Raw genomic sequence first — 22,818 nt, 5'->3', positions numbered from 1 at the left:
AAAACAAATCGCGGGTCCGTACTCGCATTCTCGGCAAGTACGTACTCCCGTGCAGAGAACGCGAGAACTTGCGTACTTGAGAATTGAGAAAGGGCCATGGTCTGCAGGTCCGCCTCACCGTGTGAGCTAAGCAGCTATGCTTCAAATAAAAAATCGTATGAGGTACAGCTCGCTGGGTATCACTGCAGCGCGCCTGTTTTCTCCCGGCCCCGTCGAGAACCCGGTAGTATTTTTGGACATCGATGCTGACAGCGATCCTCTGGGGAGAATAATCATTGAGGTAGCTTGCTATTATCATAGTCGCCTCCAAAGACCTTGATCTGACCTGTAGCGTTCATATCTGTCAGTATACTGACAGATCTGCCAGATCTGTGCAGATAAGTGCTTGTGATTTGTTTTATCTTGCAGCTGAATGTAGATGTGGTGCCAAAGACTGCAGGTAGGTGAAGCCACGTTCTTCCCACGATGGGCTCATCGTCATTCATTTAAAAAATCCTTTCGATCCACAGAAAACTTCAGGGCTCTGTGCACCGGGGAGCATGGCTTTGGATACAAGGGATCTGTGTTTCACAGGGTCATCCCCGAGTTCATGTGTCAGGTACAGTTTACAGTGAAGGTGCAGTGTCATTTGGCATTTTTTTCTGTTGTTGCTGTTGTGTTTTTCTCTTGCAGGGAGGAGATTTTACCAACCACAACGGTACAGGAGGGAAATCTATTTATGGGAAAACGTTTAAAGATGAAAACTTCAAGTTAAAGCACACTGGTCCAGGTACAGCTCCACAGCTTTGAGGGGTTACAGTAAAATAATAAAAACCCTTTTCACATATTCAAAACATGCAACGTCAGTCAGTCATTTCAACTCTGTGATCAGTGAATACAAAACCTTTCACCACTGTTTTAAGACTTAAACACCAAGTGGTTTTATACTGTTATCAAACCACGTACTGACTTTGGAAGGAGTATTGCAAAATGTAGGCCTACTGTGGCCTCAGACACAAAAATGAAATGTGAAGGATTTATTTGAAACAACTAATCAGCCAATCATATGTCAGCAACTCAAAGCATTTTAGGCTTGTAGCCTGCTGAAGTTCAAACCAGGCATCAGAATGGGGAAGAAAGGTGATTGAACGTGGCATGGTTGTTCGTGCCAGATGGGCTGGTCTGAGTATTTCAGAAACTGCTGATCTGCTGGGATTTTCCCTCATAAAGATCTCTAGAGTTTACAGAAGTAATTTGACTAAAAACACTAACGTGCTGCTGGACAGTGTTCAGGAAAGTGAAAAATTTTGAGTTCTGATAAAAGTCTAAACTGTTTTGGAAAGAAACTCAGGTGAGAAGGACATCAACACAGTGATAAAAGTATCTTTAGCAGTGAAGTATGGAGCTGTGTGCAAAGAAACGATATAGGTGGGGGAAGGTCTTACTGATTAGAGAACTTCATTAGGAGAAGTGAAAATTGCACCAAAACTGAACTTCCAGGTGTTGTGTGCCAGCTGTTCTTCTGCATTTTAATCCCACTTTTTCTCCACTAGATGGCAGTGCAGAATCTCATGCAGCGCTCAAACTGCTGGGCATATACATTTTGCAATCCTCTTGTGAATGACCTAGTTTTTAGTGAGTCAACATGCACTAATCAAAATAACTGTGTTTGTTGAATAAACATCATCCATGTGCACATTATTTAGTGCTTTGCGTAATCACAGCATGCGTCAGATCACAAGAGAAGAGGCCCTTTTTTTTCTTTTCTTTTTTACAATCTTGCATGACGTTGCTGTAATGAGGCCTAGATGTCCTTGGATCAGGAGTAAAAAGGACATCAAGATCTTGTTTACAGCATCTAGTTCAATTGATTGCTTTTTCTTCTTCTTCTATGGTTTTCTGCAGGAACGCTTTCAATGGCAAATTCGGGCCCGAACACCAACGGCTCGCAGTTCTTCATCTGCACAACGAAAACCGAGTGGTAAACACCCCGTAGAACTTTTTAATCAGTCATTTCAGACTCCAGTTCGTGCCTCATCAATCACAAGCTGCTGGAGCCACTTTTTCATCTTTTCTTTTTCATTTTCTTGTCTTTCTTTTTGGGCAGGCTTGATGGTAAACACGTGGTGTTCGGTCAGGTGAAGGATGGGATGGATGTGGTCTCCAAGATGGAATCCTTTGGTTTACACGACGGCGGTGTGATCAAAAAAATTGTCATCACAGACTGCGGTGAGATCAAATGACGCCCGAGCGCACTCACAGACTTCTTCTGGATGAGTCATTGTGCAGCAATCTAGTATTTACTCTGTCCTGGCTCGTGTGTTCGTGCACTCTGAAGGCGGGGCTGCAGGTGATCAGCTTTTACTCAAATCTGTGCTTTTTAACTTCTGGTTTTGAGGTTGAGCAAAGCCAGAGGTTTCTAACGCTCAGACAGACCTTTTTACTCTCTAAAATCTTTACTCGACTGATCTAAATTGTATGCAAGCATGTAAAACAATTGTGTGGTGACTCATTCTCCAATAACTGCCAAATAAATGACCGATATTTTTCGACTTTACCAGCTCTGGTCTTACTGCAAGACATTTGCTCTGATGCGCCACAAATCCTGCTGCTTTTAAAGCTTCCCGGAAACGATCCAGCGTGCTTTTTTTAGACACGGGCTCCAGCGCGACTGACTTCCTGTCCATCAAGAGCAGGATGTGACATCATGTGACATTCCACCTACACTGCAGCTGAAGCATCACATGTATGCACGATGGGCATGTGAGCTAGAGCCTCTTAGGGTGAAGTCGTTTCAGGACCTGAAATTGCTTTTTTATTGAGACGCATGGCGTCTTGGAGAGGGAGAGAGACATGTCTGAAAGCCAGAGACTGGGTGGTGCTGCTTATCGAGCTAATACTTTATAAAAGTAAATAATGAAGAAGAAAAAGGCAGCTCTTGCCCCTAAATGAAACCATATGTGCGCTGACCTTCCTCCGTTTGTTTGAATTCTCAGATTACATTGTTGCCATAGAGATTTTTCGGCTCTCGCTCTGTTTGAGCTGGAGATGTTGTAACAAACTTGATATAATTTGGGTCCCCACCCTCGGGTTTAGTTTTAGTATTTTGGAATGCATGTCCAATAATGTGTATGGAAACTTGGCTCCGGAGACGACTGTGCCATTTCTTTTTACCACACATGCAAAACAATGACATCTTTACAGCTGGTGCATGCTCCTGCTTCTCTAAGTGTCTGCGTTATCACAGAGTCAGTGGGCATCGTTTTGTGGGGGGGTTTTCCTGTCCACAAGTGTTGGGAAATGGGGGAGGGGGTGTTCGTCCTGGCCGGTTTACATGTCTGTTATCTCTCAGCACTTTCATGGCAAGTGGAAAAAAAATGTTTTCCAAGTCCCTCGCTCTTCTGCATTACACAACCACCATGAATAATCCATTAAAAGCCCCTTTATCGTAATCTATACGCTTAGTGTTGCGTAAGCCTTGCACTCAAGAGCGATGGCAAAAACACTAACGAGAGGAGCGCTCACAAAAACAACGTGTTGCTTTTGGCTGAAATCAGACACCAGAACGAACACCTCCCAGTTAACATAAATTTGGCACAGGACCCGAAAACAAATAAAACTGCGCAACCCGGGAGGCTTTAATTCAATGTGACTTTTATTCATCAAACTCTGAACAGCACTAAAATGTTTTCCCAACTAACAAATAAGGCACATTTTGGAATGCCGTTTTCATGGACATGAAAAACAGACCTGTGGTCGACTCTCGAGGCCACGACTGTCCTTGCTTCCCATAATCATTGTCTTTCCCGACCGCACGCCTGCGTTCTGTCCAAATCAAATATTACATTATTGCAATACTGCATGACAAACATCTCAAGTGATACAGACAGTAAAGAATACAAACGAGACTCTCTGACTCGACCACTTAAGTGTTAACACGTTACATTCAGTAAATATGTATTATCTGCAGAGGCTACATTTGCGGTAAATGAGGACTAATAACAATCAGACATTGCTGATAATGTTAAAAACAATATTTACTTTAGCAAACTACTGTAAGGTATTTAAATAGGTATACATTGCACAAAAAAGGGGATATTTCATTCAAAACACATGCACATGCAAACTCTAAAATAGTTCTTTGTCACACACGCTTCCTTGACAGAAGTATACACTCGCTACACTACCAATATAACATTTTATAATAGTTTCTTGTTATCGCTGCTGTAACCAAACTACATCTCACAGTTTAATGCGTTTATACAGTGGTGAGTATCCGTCACTAATTAATAAAAACATACTTTTCTGCATGTTAACACATTATATTTTCATAATATCGTTTACAAAATGAATACACGTGGCTGTATGGATGCATATGGCAGCTCATAATTAGTCACATAGCAACTGAATAATGGGTTATTCAACTCTGATAACATCAATAAATCAAAAACACACACAGGAAAAAAAATACAATGGCTTATAATTGAGAAAGGTTATTAATTATGTACCAGCTTTTTTTTCTTTTTAATAATATTCTATGTAGACATCAATATTTCCTTCTTAGTGTAACTTTGTTGCATATTCTATACAAAAAGTGTTGTAAAAAGTCTTTCCATAAATATTTCTGCAGGATAACCCTTCAGATTATTGTAAAACATAAAGAAGAAGAAAAAAAACAACAACTCCCAGCTTTGATTATTTCTCAGCAATAGGCCCTTCTTCACGCCGGAAAGAGAAAAAGCTTTGATATTGCTTCAACACTTCAAAAGAGCTACTATCATTGAAAACGATGGCCATCAAATATATACATAAAACAGTCGATCTTTGTCAGGGAAATAACTCTTGATTTTTTGCAGATTGCTTTAAAATTTTCAACATCTATTAAGAGTTCCAAAATACACATCTCATTCATAGAAAATAACAATTTTGAACTGAAAAGGTACTAGAAAAGTCAAGTATATTTAATTCAAGACACTACATCTGAAAGCAGAGATTTCTCTTTCTTTCTTTTTCTTTTAAAATGTATCAGCTGCTTCCATTGGCTCTTGAGTTGCCATTTTAAATGACCTCCTCATAACATGTCTCTGGGCGGAATCGAACTCTCTGACAGGATTTATCAACATTAACGTGATTCACAATAACTAATAATATTATTTGTTTATGAGGTTAGTTCATAAGGCATAATTGGTATGTATTCCTTTCACTACAGCCACATGGTCTGATGTAGAAAATAAGGTTATGGGAGACCTGTTAGCCTAGTGTCATTACACAGAACAAAAACAGACATTGATAAGAAGAAAAATGGGTTGTTCCCAACAGTGGTGAATCTTTCATAAAAATTGGGTCTTTACTATAAATGCAATGAAGTGCTTTCAGTTACTCCTTCAAAGGGACGCTCCACAGATTTGTCCTTGAGCTACTGTATATCTTTTGGGGCTGTGGAGGCTCATTGTCACGTGAGAGAAAATCAAAAAGCCTGTGTTAAAAACTGAGGAGTTTTATTGTCAGCATTTAGTAGGCTGGGGAGTCTAGCATAGACTGTATATAGAAGATGGACTTGGACACGTCAAGGTTTTTGGACTTTGATCCTGATCTACGAGTTGAGTATTTTGGCCAACTTGTTCATCAAGTGAATTTGAAAGATGGGCCATATTTTTTTTTTTAAAAAACACACTGTATTAAATAAGACTTGAAATCAGTGATTGAGAAGTAAGAATGACTTTGTGGGGCTTTTGAGGTTCCTCGTGTGATTTCAGAGGTTTCCACCATATTGGACGCGATACAACCAATGGTTATGAGGGAAATATGTATATTTCCTGCCTAGTTGGCAAGTGGTTCCTGTAGCTGAGTAAAACTGGTTGCAAAGAAGGCACTGCACCAGAAACCACCTCGCAATCGAGTTGGTCACTAGCAGATTGCTGCAGTTGGTTGTAGTTTGCGTGATAGACGGCGCCTTCCTTCTCTGCAAACACTGATGCAAACTAGAAACAGAGAACATTCACTTGCAAACTAAAAGCAGAAGACACAACTTCTACTTTTAAAGAAAAAATTCTGTTTCCAGTTTGTGTCACTTCCCTGCGGAGATTAGCTGGCCAGTGTTTGTGGACAAGTCAGCTCATTCCATGCAAACTAAGAGTAACTGTAACCATCTGCTTGTGACCAAAGGTATATCAACAAGTTTTTTACCAACCAGTTGCAAAATACACATTTTTCCTCAGCGACGGCCAAAGAAAAATGTGGGGACCCCTTGGTGACCAGTAGGGGCCAGAGAGTCCTAGTGGTTGCCAGGGAGAGCTAACATGTTTGAAAACGTGCAACTTTGAAGGTAAGCCTCCATTTTTTTGGAGGAGGTTTTTGCTAATCAGCTGGGGAATACAGGATTCTTAGCAACAGGTGGTTGCCAGGGGGTCACTGACTGATCTGTAGATCTCCACAATTCAGACTTTAGCAATAATATCCCAGCAACTGCCAGCAACCAGCTGGGAAATACAAATAAATCTCAATACTCAAAATGAGCTGGTCATTTTCTCTGGTTGTGGTTTAGGAGGTAGAGCAGGTCATCTACCAAATGGATCCCTGGCTCCTCTAATCTGCATGCCGAAGAATCCTTTGGCAAGGTACTGAAGCTCAAGTTGCTCCCGATGCATTCATCGGCGCGTGAGCGTGTACGTAAGTATTATTCACAGCCTACAGTAACAGTAAAAGTGCTATGTGTTTGATTGGGTGAATGAGGTGTGTTGTAAAAAGTGCTTTTGGACTTCAAGTCCACTTACAACCACAGAAGTGGATCCTCTATTGGCCATTACAAAGAATGTAAATTTAAGATGTCTTAACACTGATGCTGCTTTTGAAATCCATTGTTTATATACAGTCTATGGAGCTTACTTTAAAAGGCTACTGAGTTGCATAATAGCCGATGCATTTCTGGAGCTTGAGCCAAACTGAAAGTAAAGATATTTCATCCACTGTTGCATGCACTGTTATTTAGTGTCTTCTGCAGGCCTCCCAACTGGTGAAGCTGGAATAGTAAATCACTGGAGTGCCCTTTTAAATCAACAGATGGAATTTAGTTAAATTTCCCAACAGTGTAATGCACCAATATCATCCATTTCCACTAAAGCAAGTAACAATGCATGTTTTTTCACAAAACCCACGGTTTCCTTGAAAAAACATAACGATAACAGATAAAAATAACAATGAGTGAGGTCCACAGTTTGTGTCAACTTCATTCTGTTGTGAGGATCGACTAAGAAATAACATCTCTGTTGATATTCCATGACAACAGACCACAGTAAGATTGTTTTTGCCAGCTGGAAATGCTGTTTCAGCCTGTGCCTCCAACATGAATCGAACACCCACTATGCCAGTTCAACCGCTAATAGCGGAGCTTTATCGTTTTTCTGTCCTGTGTCACATCTTGAACCTACAACAAACTTACTCTGCATCACAGTTAACCACATGCACATAATACTGCTCCACCTCTGAGTCTCTCACCACAAATCTTTGAAATTTCAAATGGCCTCTTAGCCTTGACACAATCGTTTTAAGGCACATACAGTATGTTATAGTATAAAATATTGTCAGCCAGTTTTTGTAAGGCTAGAAATACAGTACATATAAAACAGTTCACAATTCCTATACCAAGGATCCTCGAAAAGCAGATTTCCATAAATGATAACTAAAATAGTTTCCTCTTTAGTGCTTCACATCTGCATAGTGATATATGGAACCACAGTGGGTATTCCTTTTTCTTTAAAGTGGCTCTATTATGCTCATTTCCAGGTGAGTGTTTTTATTTGTGGGCTACAGTGGAGTACTTTTGGATGTTTAGGTTTAAAATAAATATTTTTCAGGGGAGCCCTACAATCTTAAAAATGGCATTATAGCTCCTTTAGGATCAGCCCTGTTTCCTGGTCCAAGCTCCTACTGCACTGGTTGAGGTTGTCATCTTTTTAATGTGTTTTAAGACTTTGCCCCGAACACCAAATATTTGAAGAATCACACCAAGATTTCAGTGTGGACCTTGGGCTTAGGATCAGGACTTTTTTACAGCAAGTAATCCAAACCATACAGTCACATATTAATGTAGCGGTTGTGCTAATCTAAGATGCTCTTTTGGCTGAAATTTGATCAGTTTTTAGCATCTTCTTCCTGCTCTGTAATGACTTTATCTCTCCCAGCTGAACAGCATGAACAATTTAACTCAATTCTTATATTTTTTGTTAGCAAATGTATTTATATTACCTCAAGCTAAAGCTAGCTCTAAAGCTAGCCACCAGGTAGCATATTTTTAGCATCGTCTGCTAGCCCAACTTCAATAATCCAAATGTCTACTCTATGATACTCCAAATGTCACTGCTTTTTTGTTTTGCATTTTTGTTTACGCCAATTGTTGTGCTTGTGTTTTAGAAATACTTTAGTCAGAACATGGCATATCGTCTTTACGTGGAAACTAGCTTGCTAACCTGGAAAATTCTCTGTTTTAGGGGATGCCTGGATGTATATATGTATAACAAGAAATGAGGAAAAAAATACATAATAGTTCCACTTTAAAGATATGGGTTCTGATATTAGGCCCCATAAAAATGAATGTAAACTTAAATCACCATAAATTTCAATACAGCCATGAATTTTCACCATCAACATATCACAAACCAGCTCTTCTGTCTCTCGACAAACCTGAAAAGTTCTCCAAAGCTTCACCTCTCTTTAGGCACTCTACGCTGCAATTAGCTGTTGGACATAGTTTCTTCAGTGTACAAGCCCTTGGAAAGTTTTCCATCTTGCTTCACCGACTCCACTGAGGCTGCCAGACATCAACTGGCACTAAAACTTGGATAAAAAAGTCTCTCTGAATCTCTGTCAAGCAAACAGCTCCTTTTGTATTTTGCTATCTTGTGGTTAAAATCTATTCAGGATTTATGTGAACAGTTTAGGGTCCAAAATCATGTTTATCAATGCTAAACAGGCTGTGGCAAGCATTTTATCAATAGTTTTGAAACAAGGAAAATATGTGACTGCCAACAATTACTAAACCATTTTTCCCCACAGCTGCTTCTGCCTATCTAGTGTCCATTTTTTCCAACGCTAACAAATATATGAGAGGCAAGAATGACAAGAACAACAACAAAAATAGGAATAGGATAAATGAAGCGTTATCTATTAGCAATGCACTAAATGTAGCCCAAGGAGCGTTTTATACAACTGAACCTACAGTAGTTTCTAAAGACAAGTGGAAGCAGTTACACAATAATGCGATATACAAACATACAAAAATGTCTCTATATGTCCCAGTTAAAATTCAAATTGCACACGAGACAACAAGAAAATAAATAGGCCAAATGTAAGCTAGGGATGCATGGCACATTATCCCTCAGTTAATTCACAGTTAATAAGATGTGCTGCTGACCCTAATAAGGCAAGACATCAAAGGCCTCGAATACATTATGCCATCATGAGAGGCCCCAGTTAAACGTTCGTCACATCTCCACACGCTTCACTTGGCAGGGAAATGGAAAGCGGATCTCTGTAAACACAAAGCCAACAAACCCCAAGGTGAGGTAATCTATTGAGACAAATACTGTCAGTGATGCCAAGGAAATATAACCCCTGGTGCTAAATCATCAATATAATAATTTTCTGTTGTTAAACACTGAGTATTGAGTAAATTAATCATGTGGTTCTGATACATAAGGCATATAAAGTCAATCATTTTGGCCTCTTTTTTTTTTTTTGCTGTGTTGAAGAGCACTTCAAGAGATAGAGGGTGACCCTCAAACATATTCTTGGATGTACTGTCACTGAAAGAGGAGGAAAATTACTAAAGTCTATGCTCCACAACTGGCTGAGAAGAGGGAGCAGAATTAATTGATGTGGTAATAAAGGAAGGCATCAGGAGATTTGGGAGGATTAGACCTAATGTCTACATTAGATGTTTCCGAGACACTGGGAGGAAGACGTGAAGAAGAAAGGGTGCCATGTCGTGTTGAGGGAAATCTGGATGTGGACCGGGAAGGGAGGATGTATAATGTCTCAATGGCGGATAAAAAAACAGGGTTTGGGATGGAGCGGCTCCTCTCTGCTACTGAATAATGATGAATATTTATTGCACACGGCGGCAGTAGTAGCCAAGGACTTTACACTTCTCGCACAGGTGTTGGGGGTGCTCCTTACTCTGGTCAGACACATCCAGGCCATCTGGCTTCTCTAAAGGTCGCTGGAGATACAAACAGAAGACCAATAATGAGTCATATTAAACACAGAAAAGGGCAAACTGAGCAAGAAACACACATAAACCTCTTGAATTTTGCAAGCCGTTTATTTGGCAACAGATTCAGGTCAGCTATACGCCTACAACTCCAACTCTCATATTCTTCACAGACCTGATGTGTTATTTGCCAAATTAGATGCAGAGATATGGCAATGCACCATCAGCCATGCTGGCTAGCAATACAACTAAAATACAACCTGGTGCTAAAGGAAAAGATGCAGTATGCATTTAATCGTGATGGACTGTATGGAAATGTTGGCTTCAACACTGACCATCTTGGACTCATTATCGAGGACAAAGGTAACCTTTCTGGGCCAGCACGCTTGGAGGTTATTTTAACGGTCCATCTGGAAATTTTTATTTTTCATCTATTGTTTTTTTTTTCTTGTTAGAGCTTTGAACAAACCTTTATTTATTCCAAGTGGTCTAGCTCAAGGAAACCAGGTTACCATGGGTCACCACAAGGAGATATTTGAGTCTAATGAGTCTTCCAGGAAGTGTTGAAAATGTATCATTGCTTTGTCAAAGACACTAGGTCCTTGATGAAAGCTGGAAGAGGGTTCCCTTGGAGGCTAAAGGGAATTGAGTTCAAGGCCCTGTATTGCAAGCATCACCCAGTGAAATGACCTTAAGGAAGAAACATCTATTATATGTAAATATAAAAAAAGTGGTTTTGCATACATGTGACCACAAACAATGTTAACTTGTCTCTCAGGTTCTCTCCAAGTACTACAAAACCAAAGCGTGAAAAGCGAACTAAAAAAATTGGAGGTTTAGGAGGCAAAAGTTTTGCCTTCATAGCAAAAGTTGTGCTTCAGCACTGCAACCAACATCAAAATGGCACAGCTTTTACTCTAAAGCTAAATATTCTCCATTTCAAGTTTCTGTCACTTTTTTGCAAATTTTACTATCACTTGTCCTTAGAATTGGCATCATTTGCAGATAAACATGAAAAAGAGAGCAACTCCTTCAAAAGAATCAAATCCGCCATTTTTGAAACCCAGCACTGAGGACGCACAACACCTTGGTCCAACAACAAGGTGCAGATTTTTGTGCTTGGTGAGTGACGACAGAATCAGAGCAGCATGACTTTTGGGCCACCTTGCTATAACAATTCCACCTACACTGAGGTGGTGCTCAATCGTAATGCAAAACAACAGAAACCAAGTAGAGCTGAGTTGAGTAGATTAGAGTAGGTACTAGTGGAAAAGCGGCACAAGTTAAGTACTGCAGTTTGTACTAGCTGTTAGCTCCCTATCTTCTATCTAGGATGACAGCAGCGCATGTAAAACACTAGATGTTGCAAAATGTACTAAGGATATGCGTGACTAGTTGACTAGATGTGAAAACCTTGCTGCCTTTGCTAGTCGGCGCCAGAAATACTGGTCAGTTAAACATAATATTATGTAATTAAAGGATAATGGCAGATTATTTCTCTGAATCTAAGCGGTAAATGATCCGAGGGGGGAAACCAAGCCAAATTCTGCATTCTGCAAATTCTGTACACAAGAGAGGTGAGGAAGGAATGCAGGTAGCATGAAGTGGGTGGAGACAAGTGTCAGGAGTGATTTGTGACAGACAGGCAGCATTAACAGTGAAAGGGAAGGTTTACACGACAGTAGTGACTCCTGCTGATGTATGAGTGTGGAGGCAGTGGTACTGACAAAAAGAAAAAAAGAAAGATGGCTGAACTGAAGATGCTATGATTGGGTGTGACCAAAAGTGGTGGGTAATAAAACCTCAAAATTATATCACAATATATCAAGAGAATTTAAGATGCTAGAGGCAGCAACATTTACAAATAAACAAAGGTCATTTTCTGTCCTTTTCCAATGACCTACTGTCACTGATGACAGACTTCCAAATTTGAAGTGTGACTTTATGGGAACAGATAAAACAGAAAAACAGGAAAGTACTCTAGGCAAGTTTTTCTCCTAGAAATGTGCAATACAAAATATAAAATAACTGCTTAACACATCAGTTTAAAAATAATTAAAGTAACCTAACTTCAATAGCTGATGACTTACACGTTTAATTGCTTTGACTGGCTTTGTTGCAGCTACAAGAGAAGAGACGGACTGAGAGAGACTGTTTTGTGTAAAGCGAGGGTGACAAAAAACTTGAGTTTGACATCTAAAAGGGTACAAATTAAAATCTCGATCAAAAGGGTCGAAAGTTCATGTCTGTATGATGTTAAAGAGCACCAAATTTTGAACACTCGAGGATGTGTTTGGAAAATCCATATTCTTTTCATTTATGGGAATCCGCAGCCTGAGAAGGAGCTGTGCTGAGCTCTTTGATACTCAAGGACACAGAGGTTAGTGGTCTGTTTCAACTGCTGACCGGGTTGGAAAGGGGAGGGGGGTATGTTAAGTGGGTGACACTGCAAATGCAGAGAATTTGCTTGTCTGTGTGCAGCTTTGCCACAAGACTCAAAGCAGAGTGAGGGTTTCTCACCAGTGGAACAAAGCAGGTTTTACCAAGACATATTTGAACTCTTGCAAAGTGTGTGCAGATTTCCATCTGTGGTTATGACTACAGGTAAGCTGTTTCGGTAAGATCTCAGAGATTTCTAATAAATTATGCATAAAATTTCAGGCTCAGAATGGCGTTAATGCTCGACAGATGTACAAAATGTCCCTTTCCTGCTTCATTTCACGTGTTAACAGACAGTTGTGGTATTCTGAAAATGAGCAGGCCTCAAGCCGGCAACGATCCTAATTTTATTTCAGGAAGTGGAATTGGAAGAATGTGAAAAAGCATACATATCAAAAGATGAAGTGTTGAGGATAAATATAAAACTGACACGATTCTTTCTCCAGCTCCGTACCCAGCTGCTTACCAGGATTATTTGAGGTTAAGTTGAACAGATTTCTCTTCGAGTGTTGTTTGAGAAATGACTCCAGAGAATCCTGCTTTATGTGCTTTCCCTTCTTATTATTAAATGTGAGACAGATTTCTGCAGCTGGAAGTCTGACTTCCCTCTGAGTTAGTTTATGTCTGAGACCCATTAATACAGAAATATTTGCTTTAGCATTTGATGGCATTCAGTCAATAATTCCAAACTTTTATCAGTCAGGAAATTTCATTAGTTTCTTCAATGCTGGTTTATTACCAAAGCAATTATTAGTGGTGGGATTTTTATTTTACTGTAATGAGGCCATCTGGAATATCATCAAAACAACATGGAAACCAAAGCCTGATGTCTATGAGCAATTTTTTTTTAACTCAACTGCAAATTCTCAGGACATGAGTGCTGTGATGCAGGCTTACATACCTGTTTGTGTGGATAGACGTTGATGTGGCATTTGATACATTCTTGTCCCATGTTAGCCCAGGAGTTGCCACTCATCCACTTCCTCTTACACTTAGGGCACTTGTACTCTCCAAAGCATCTCTTCTTCCCTTGGTAGGGTGTCAGTCCTTCACCTTTGGGTCTGGCCTGTAAAGAACAAAGTGAATAAGATGCTTGCACATGTGGAAGCTATAGACTGCATATATTTAAAGCCTCATTCTGAAGCCAGAAGAGAAAGAGGGGTAGATCTGACTGGTATCGACCTGTCAGTGACATGGTAGCCATGCACCAAACCCTTTATTTGTAACGCAGCACAGGAAAAACCATCCAAATATAACACACACAACAGCATCCAACCAATGACACTGTGTTTTAAAACTATGTCTGAAAAATGTAGTTTATTAAACAGTTTCTGATGAGAATAATTAGCACATTATTTTCCCCAGAGCCTCATCCAGCAAATCTCTCAGCTGCGAGAGGAAAACGCCTGCACAGCGCAGCTACGCATGCAGAGGGGTGCGACCCGGTCAGTCGGCCAGCGAAACGTACCTCGTTAAAGGGGATTTATGCGTCAGCGTCGTAAACGCAACAACTTTTGGCGTAACCTGACGTGCACACCTAACCTGAGAGAATAACAATCATCTTCTCAATATAAGGAATAGTAATCGTAGCATGAAGATAAGGACTCACTAATGTCAGCAAATTCCTGGAGTTTTGTGAAACTATCAGAACAGGCATGAGGAAATGCACGAAGAAGTGGAAACGCTTGTGGGAAAAATATGTTTACGAACCAAAACAAAAGGCCTCAGTGATGCTGGCGAGCTTTCCACTCTGTGTGGATTGTCCTCAATCAGTGGTTTGGTTGCTAAACCACAATAATTCAAAGAACGGACATCACTTGACATCTTCAAGTTAAAAATTCATAGAAAATAAGCAAAGACAGATAAAATAAGTGGCAAAAAAGAAAAAGAAACTGGACTTTAGCCAGGTTTTTGCACACTGCATCACTTTTTTTCCATACTCTGTAGGTAAACTAAACAAACATCTTCTTGCGTGTAATAGAACTTGAAAGCAGCAACGACCATAAATTTGTTCAAGTGTTTACAGAGGAGATAATTCAAGTTACAAGTAGGGTTATGCTCTCTGCACAGCTGGACTTCTTTGCAACCATAAGAGTAGCCCCCTGCTGTGCATTAGATATATTGCAGGTTTACGTTGCTCATCTTTAATATACAGTCTATATCTTTATGTAGTTAAAAATTTATATGAAATAGAAATGCAGGGTTTTTTTTTCTTTCAGTCCAGAAGATGGATAGATAATAAGAGATGGTGAGATGACAGCAGGGTGTGTCCATCCTTGTTGTGCTAAAATATTTTCACCTTCATCACACAGGACACTCCTACAAACAGTTTTGGCACAGTTTGCGGTCTTGTAATTGACATTAACTTTCATTACATCTGTGTTAAATTACTCCCAACGATTCTCGTGAGGGAGATGATTACGAACAGTCAGTCAGCCATGAAAAAGCGCAAGCCCGAGGGCAGTTCTTTCTCGGGGAGCCGCCTCTATGACTTCATGTTGGCAACTTTATTTAAGCCACTATAGCAGCAATGGGAAAACAGACAAATTTTTCCTCTAGAAGCATGTCTGCAATGACTGCGAGACATTTGCCAGAAGAAACCCACATGTATGCTGATTAGTAACTTTGTCAGAACTTGTCATTATCAATTTAAAGCTCCATTACTGAAATAAAAATGAAGACTCATCCCAGAACAAGTGATAGTCATCATCAGGCTGGGAGTGGGCTATCTGGGTAAACAAATATCTTCATTTTGGGAAGTAAACACTGTAAATAGAATACCAAGGAAGTCCTTTATTTTATTTAAAACCTAAAAAATATGTTTTTTCATGAAAGTCTGACCCAACAGGCAGAAGTAAGCCTCACGCAAAGCATGAAACTGCTGGCAGCTTTCCAGGAAGTTAGGAAATGCTGCGCCTTTTACTTGAAATCAGACCTGTCCGGTCCACTCTTGATTCCCTGCAACTGCAGATTGTTTTCATCATAACTTTGACATTGCTTGCAGATTCTGGAATAGATGGTACGGGGGGGGTACGGGGTACCAAGAATGAGAGGAGGATGGGGTACAATCAGTATTCCTGGTTTTCACTTATTTTGTCCTAGCCCATGTATGAGTAATAAGAACTTTAATCAGGAGCATGTGGCTTCTCCAAACAGACGTCAGCACTTTGCATCAGCAGCAGCGAGCCAATACTAAGTAATGGCGGCTGTGCTTCAATCGGGCCCCTCAACAGCATGACCTCAAAGCCACTGTCAGCTTTGCATCTCCCACTGTGACAGCATGCAAGCTGGAAAATCTGACTTCTGCTGGCTCGCACCACACCACTCGCTATACAGTGACAGCGTTGTCTTGATGCAATCGATGGGCAATCTTGAAGACAATGCCATGGCAACATTTTGTTTGAACGCTCTCCTCCAAATGAGCTAGCTGTTATATAATCCAGCTATAAACAGGCTGCCATTCTTACTCTAAAAATTCATTTTAAAGCACAAGAACCAGCTGTGGCAAGACTGACCGTTATCACACGCAACAACAACTCACTATTCTGAGTTTAAAAACAAAATCATTAGTGTACCAAGTGTACTGCCCAGGAGGTTCTACCTTACCCCCTTGTTATTCAGATTTATTTAGAAATCTGAACATAATCAGTGGTAATTTCCTCGTGCAGCTGTTTGTTAGAAAAAGAAAGTCTCACTAACACTGTAGCCAGATCTCAGCAGGACAGAAACAGCACTCATCCTCCTCATGACCATTCCTCTCTTGCTCCATGCTGCTTCCAGGGCCCGGCTTTGACCTTTGGCTGAACATCGCGCTCTCTGTCTGCAGCTGAGCCATCTCAGATTAGTTCAAACTCTTTTCGCAATCATTGTGTAGATGCTTGTATTATGCACATAGAATATAGAAACCAAATAATAATTACATTCATTTGTTGACAATCATTTTATGTCAATTTCATTTTTGTCTCTACAAAATCAAGATCTGAAGATCTGTCTTTGCTGATAGCAAGCGCCACGCATCATCTCAATGGATTCTTCTTTGAATCTAATGGTCGCCTGAGGTCCTTTCTGTGCAGAGTATGCTTGTTCTCTCTGTGCCTGTGTGTTTTTCCTCCAACAGACCAAAAACGTGCTTGTTAGCTTTGTCCTAAACAGGCCGGAGGTGTTTGTCCTGTGAAGTACTGGCATCCTGTCAAGGGGGAACAGCATATGTGCTAATGGTTGGGCTACTTCAGCCATGCACACCAGTAGGTTAGGTGTGTGTAAGTGTTATAAAAGGCAAACAACAGAAAATGTTAAGAAAAACTTACTGAACACAACAGCTCATAAGACAAGGACACTGCTGAAGAGAAGGGTCTGAGGAATTTGGTGGTGTGGACATATTTTGGCTATTTAAAAACAGACAAAGAAGCAGCAAAGCATGCACTGTAAATGATGTTGGAAGCATGTCCACAAAAAGGCAGGTAATACCTACGTATTTTTGTCTATTTGTGGGATTGTTTCCAAAAAAATCTATCTATACAAAAAAATTATAAGATTATAGCGGTAGGCCCCGGCCAGGTGATGGAGTCAAACTCAGGGCTGTGACGTTACAGTGCTAATCGCTAATGTCTCTGTAATGTCTATAAAACACTGTTGTGTAATGCTCTACAGTACACACACTGAAAATAAATATTATTTAAATAAAAATTAACCTTAAGTCTTCACTTAGGAGAAAAAAATGAATCTTTAAGCTTGACAGAAATAGTGATTTGATTTATATCATATATATATCAATATAGACTGATTTTTTTTTTTTTTTAAAGGTATGATATTGCAATTTTTGTTCAATATTAACAAGTCCCTGATAAATAAAGTTTGTCTGTTTTGAATATATTACATTTTTTAGGTTAAATAAAATAGTATTTAATTAATATTAGGGCTGTTCGATATATATCGGATGACGATATAAAAACGTCTACCATTTCGTATTACGCTATAGTTTGTTTCCTGGTGTCGTAAAATAAACTGTTTACAGCAAAAAAAAAAATTCATTGTTTCGATGGTTACTGTAGTGACTTTATTAATAAGTTCTCTCATTCTCTTATATATAACCACACTATGGACGGACAAGCGCCTGTTTTTACGTTAGCAACAATGACGGTAAAACCATTGCGTGGCTCCGCTGTCCGCTTGTTTGTTTTCCACGTAAACCTTTCACAATAAAGCTCAAGATCCTGTTGAGACTTTTCAAAATAAACTGAATCACGCGAAAGAGTATGCTGAGTGCTTACGGATGAGAATCAAAAAAGAGCCGTTAGGTACTAAAAACATAAACCTTAGACTCAAACGTTAGAACAGGCTTTTCCCCACAGCACGCCGTGTAATAAATACAAAGAAAACGGCGGCCGTTACAACCTATGGCTAAAAATATAGTTTCATGCATCGGTTAAAACAGTCGACTCCAGGTACAGGACGCCCAGGTGGAAAAAGTTCAAGCAAGTCGAGCTGCCCGAGATTCACAGAATTTACAGAAAATATTACATTTTTGTGATTTATATCGTTGTCAGGACGATAAATGTCTTATATCGGGGATATGAGATTTTGGTCATATCACACAGCCCTATTTAATATGAATAAAAATCAGTAATAAAATTATTAGTTTTGGACCTGTGTACAATAAAATCGATGCACTGATGGATCAGTCAGTCAAGAATTAGCCAATTTATCAGCATTCTCATGCATGTGCATCACTTGCACAACGGCGAAGGCAAATAGTCGCACGCACACTCAAAGCCACATGCTAACATTTTGTTTGGTAGGTGAAGGCAAGTGTATAGCAGCTCATTTTCAGTTCATATTCTGTACCTTTTTCCAGTGACAGAGTAGATCCTGTGACTTCCAGACATCATTTACAAAAATAATACTTTGCAATGAAGAAAAGCTTGTGTTTGTTTTGTATATGATGAAGCCTATTCTTTACATGACTTCCACTTGCCCACACTGTCAAACTTAATTCTGTAGTCAATACTCTGGTCCAATCATTTTCTTGCCTTCCTTTTGCAAACCAATCAGCTCTGTCCTTCAAATCTCAGTGCTTTTGTTTTCTTCTGCCTTTCAGCCTCTCATTAGAAAATTAATTACACACAAATAAATGACCAAAGAAACTTGTGTCTGTCCAACAATATGGACATCAAGTTGATAAAAGAGGAAAAAGTGAGTGAAAAAGCAGTGAATGAACCAATTTCTCATCACATCTGCCTTCCACACAGTCTGGAATTCAGTTTTGTGCAACTGCAAAGTACTGCAGAATTTATTTGGACATTTGAAGTCAATCTGAGTATTACTCACATTGTGGTCAGCTGCTGTCAGCCCATTGTAACTCGCCCGCCTCTCACGGTGGTCTTAGACGAAGAACGAGTTTAATTAATGAATTAGGCGCTGTGTTTCGTCCATACATACAGGACCTGTCCTTCTATTTACATCGGTTTTCACAGATGTAAACACTAATGACTGAGCAAAAATGTTTTAGTTAAGCTTCATTTCCAGGAAAATTATCTTTTAAAACAACATTTACAAACTGTCCACAACAGACACAATACAATGACTAATTTAATGGAATTGCGTCATCACACCATGCAATGCTCTGGAGATGAGCCTGCACAGGAGGATGTGTTTTGTTTTCCGTTGCTCTCTACAGTTGAAACCATTCAAGCTTGTGACAAGCTAAAAGCTAAATGGACATATCTGACCAATTTAGAGCATTTTAGGTGTCTGTCAAGTGGAAACAAGGGCTTGAAACGGCAAATGGGCCTATGGGGATCCGTGCTAGGAGGCTGCAAGCAGTGTTTGTCATATTACTTAGTGTTTGTTTAAGTCCACAAGGCTATAGCCCTGTGTGTTGAGATAAGGGTCAGTGCGTGTGCGTGTGTGTGTGTGTGTGTGTGTGTAAGACAGTGGACTTAGACAAGGCAGTGATGCTCCATAACAACAGCTAGTTTACCATATCCTCCTTTTGTCCAGATCAGAGCACATATACACACACACACACACGCACGCATACACATTATGGGTCATTGAACTGTTAAACCAAGCATGCACACGTGATACCCACTTTCTCTGACACAAAACATGGCCACACACAGGCACAAGCAAGCCCTAATTTAATGCTTTTTCCTCTTCTTGTTCCCTTTAACACCCCGGCACAGACACACACACTCTCGGCAAATTCCACACACACAGGTTTTCATACACTCTCGAGACGTAACTGGAAAGTCTCGGTTTCCTGCATTACTCCCACTCAAGTGTTTCGCTCTGCTACAAGAGCACAGATCATTCTTTGGCTAATATCACAGAATTAATGAGCACACAAAGTGCATTAAATGGAATAAACAGAGCTGTGCAAGACATAGTAAAACAAAGAGGGAGACAAAAAATGGCACGCAAGAGACCGAGATCAGCACTGGAGCTGACGTCACAGTTGAATTCGAAGCAGCCTCTGTCTCCTGAAAACCTGCTGGTCAAAAAAAAACTTGATGGAAAAGAAGGAAAGTGGACAAATAACCACAAGCCCCATGATTTTTTGGAGAGACCCTCAATTCAGTCCCTCAAAGGAGGGTGGAAAAACGGAAGAAAAAACTGAGAGAAGGAGCGGAGGAGGAGGAGAAGGAGGGTGGAAATCTAAATCCAAAGCAGATGGTCTCCGCAAGGGCAACATGAGAAACACTGAGGGCTGTCGTAAAATTGCTCCTCTGCTTTCAATTAGGCCATACATTTCTGTGACTGAGAGAGGGTGAGAGAGAGATGGGGGGGGGACAAAACGGCGTTAACTAACCACTGTAGCGCTGGCCAAAACTATGGTGGACTCGACTTGTTATCGTGTGGAGAAATGCAGAGAGAATTCTCAGGGGGGGAGCTGATTTTATGATTTTTAAAGACACGTACATTCATTTTGTTAGACACATATCCAATTTGGGGGCGTGGAGGGTAAAGCCTATACTAGAAGACATAGGTCCCTCACAGGGCTAACACAGCTTAGGCCAATTTATAGTGTCTAATTAACCTAACATGCATGGATGTAGAATACGGGAGGACACGCAGACACATGCAAGAACATCCAGACTCCACACTGAAAGGTCAGGTGGTTCAAACCCTGTTGCTGTGAGGTGACAGTGCTAACCGCTGCGCCAATGTGCTGCCACTTCCACACGCGTTAGTTGAACAGAGAGAACAATATTATGGATCTGATGCACAATTACAGGCAGATTGCTGCATTTTAAGAGGTGTTTTTAAGTAAGAAATCGCAGTCTAGACTACATTTAATGAGACGTCTTAAAATTTCTGGGTAAATCAGGTAATACCGTGAAATGGAGAGAGGTATGCAGCCCAGGCATCTGACTCTGAAATTGCAGTTTGAATACCATTTTGCCACAAAACCATCCTGAAATTCTGATCCATTGTAAATCTCTAAAAGATGTCTTATATTACTGACCGCTGGAAAAACGTGGTCCTGACCACCGTCTGAAGCCTAAAGTTGACCTTGCATTCGTGTTGATCTTACATTCCTTGCTGAGAGCAATGGGGAGTGGACAGACACCAGACTTAATATTAGACGTCCTTTCCAAACCAAACATAAAAAGGAATCATGCTAAAGACGTCTCCTTTCAAGGTTGTGGCGATTTCGTACTTTCTCAACATATTGGAGGAGACATTAACCTTGAGTTGGATTTCCTATATTATCAGTCCGCAGACAACGGCTTAACTAGACAGTAAGAAACTATAGCAGCGAGCAACGAGAGACCACAAAATATCAAAATTCAGCAGTTTGAATGGCAGGTGAAATATTCATTAAAGCAAAGCAAAAAGGGCACTGAGTTAAACTAGTTTCAACTGAGCTGAGATACTGAAGAGCAAAAACTACTACTGTATGACATATGGCAGGGTGGGAAGTATGAAAGAAGGTTACAAAACAGCCATAACCTGAAATAACAACCAGTGACCAACTGTTTGTAAAAAGTGATAGGTGACAACGAGCAAATTCCTTTATATGTGAACAAGACTTAAAGTTTATTCTTCACTGCAGCGACATAAAAAGTCTGACAGATTCTACTGTGACCGATACCAATATTTAGTGCATTAAAAAGCCTACATATGGGCCGATTTTTTTTTTTTCCAGACGCACAAAACAGAAACTGACATCCCAAATATTTGTTATAAGCAGCAAACTATGAGTCCTTACTATGACAAGGCAATCCAATTTAAAAGTAATCTTGTTTTATATCCAGAATGACTTGTTTATTCTCAGATGTGGTTGTTGTATTTAGCCTCGCTTCCACTAGTAGCTTCTCGGATCGACTCAGGTCATCTTGACTCTACTCACTTTTGGTCGTTTTCCATTACATTTGAGTACCCCCTCAATGTGCTTGGGGTTGTTATGGCAACCCAGCTGAAGGTCCAGTGACGTCATTTTTACGCGACACAAACAACAAAACAGAGACTCGGCTCGCTTGGAACCCCGATAGAGCAGGTACTAAAAAAGTAAACCCTAAAACCTGAGTCGAGTCGAGCCAAACTGGAACGCCACTAATAGCCCTTGCTCGTGGAAAAGGGCTATTAGTGGCGTTCCAAACATGTGTTCCCAAGAAGGACGTTGCAGAGTGCCCCCTGGTGGACAAACTACGCAACATCAATATTTGTAACATGGTTAAAGGGTGTTTCTTCTATCTCTTCTTTACTTCTTAAATTTATATTTATCAGTCGTCATAAATCTCAATACTAATATATTGTTAAATAGCTAATATCGGCTGATATATTGGCCTCACTGATATATCAATCAGGCTTTAGTGAAGGAGATTTAGTTGAGAAAACAAATTTGGAAAAATGTACAAGAACTCTATTTCTGAATTTAGAACTGCTCAAATGCACTTCATTTTCAAAACTGTGCAACTGTGACAAGTGACCCCTTATTTCTTTATATTTTGCTTCCTTCTCCATCTATATTGTTTAATATACTGTATTTACAATTATGTCTGCATATGTTTCAATCAACTGCTCTGCCTGTTTTTAACTTTCCAAGCAAAATATAACGAAATGAGTCTAAAGAATTTTGCACAGTACTGTAATTTCACAGTTGGTGCATCTCAAGTTATCAGCTATTGTTTTTAATAGGTAATGATTATCTAACATAAATCTTAAAACATAGAAGCAAACAAACAAAG

At 40.0% G+C, this 22,818-nt stretch overlaps 2 protein-coding genes across 2 annotated transcripts in view; one reads left to right on the top strand and one right to left on the bottom strand.

The window, feature by feature from the left end:
- The first annotated feature begins 6 nt into the window (after positions 1-6).
- On the top strand, positions 7-2,536 carry ppifa (peptidylprolyl isomerase Fa). The gene is made up of 6 exons (XM_006783801.3): positions 7-280; positions 409-439; positions 510-598; positions 673-769; positions 1,885-1,960; positions 2,087-2,536. The coding sequence occupies exons 1-6, from the start codon at positions 137-139 to the stop codon at positions 2,220-2,222; spliced, it is 573 nt and encodes a 190-aa protein (XP_006783864.2). The 5' UTR covers positions 7-136; the 3' UTR covers positions 2,223-2,536.
- A 1,080-nt stretch (positions 2,537-3,616) lies between these two features.
- The window catches only part of zcchc24 (zinc finger, CCHC domain containing 24), a 39,387-nt gene continuing 20,185 nt past the window's right edge, over positions 3,617-22,818 (bottom strand). The window contains exons 3-4 of the mRNA XM_006783802.2: positions 13,527-13,691; positions 3,617-10,195 (exon numbers count right to left, since the gene is read on the bottom strand). Coding sequence (XP_006783865.1) covers positions 10,082-10,195; positions 13,527-13,691 — 279 coding nt within the window. The 3' untranslated portion in view covers positions 3,617-10,081. The remainder of the gene's footprint in view (positions 10,196-13,526; positions 13,692-22,818) is intronic.

Source organism: Neolamprologus brichardi, chromosome 13, assembly GCF_056152115.1.
Source record: "Neolamprologus brichardi isolate AB-2024 chromosome 13, ASM5615211v1, whole genome shotgun sequence".
NCBI lineage: Eukaryota > Metazoa > Chordata > Actinopteri > Cichliformes > Cichlidae > Neolamprologus > Neolamprologus brichardi.
The sequence above is the reverse complement of the archived record's forward strand: the minus strand, read 5'-3'. Positions and strand labels throughout refer to the sequence as shown.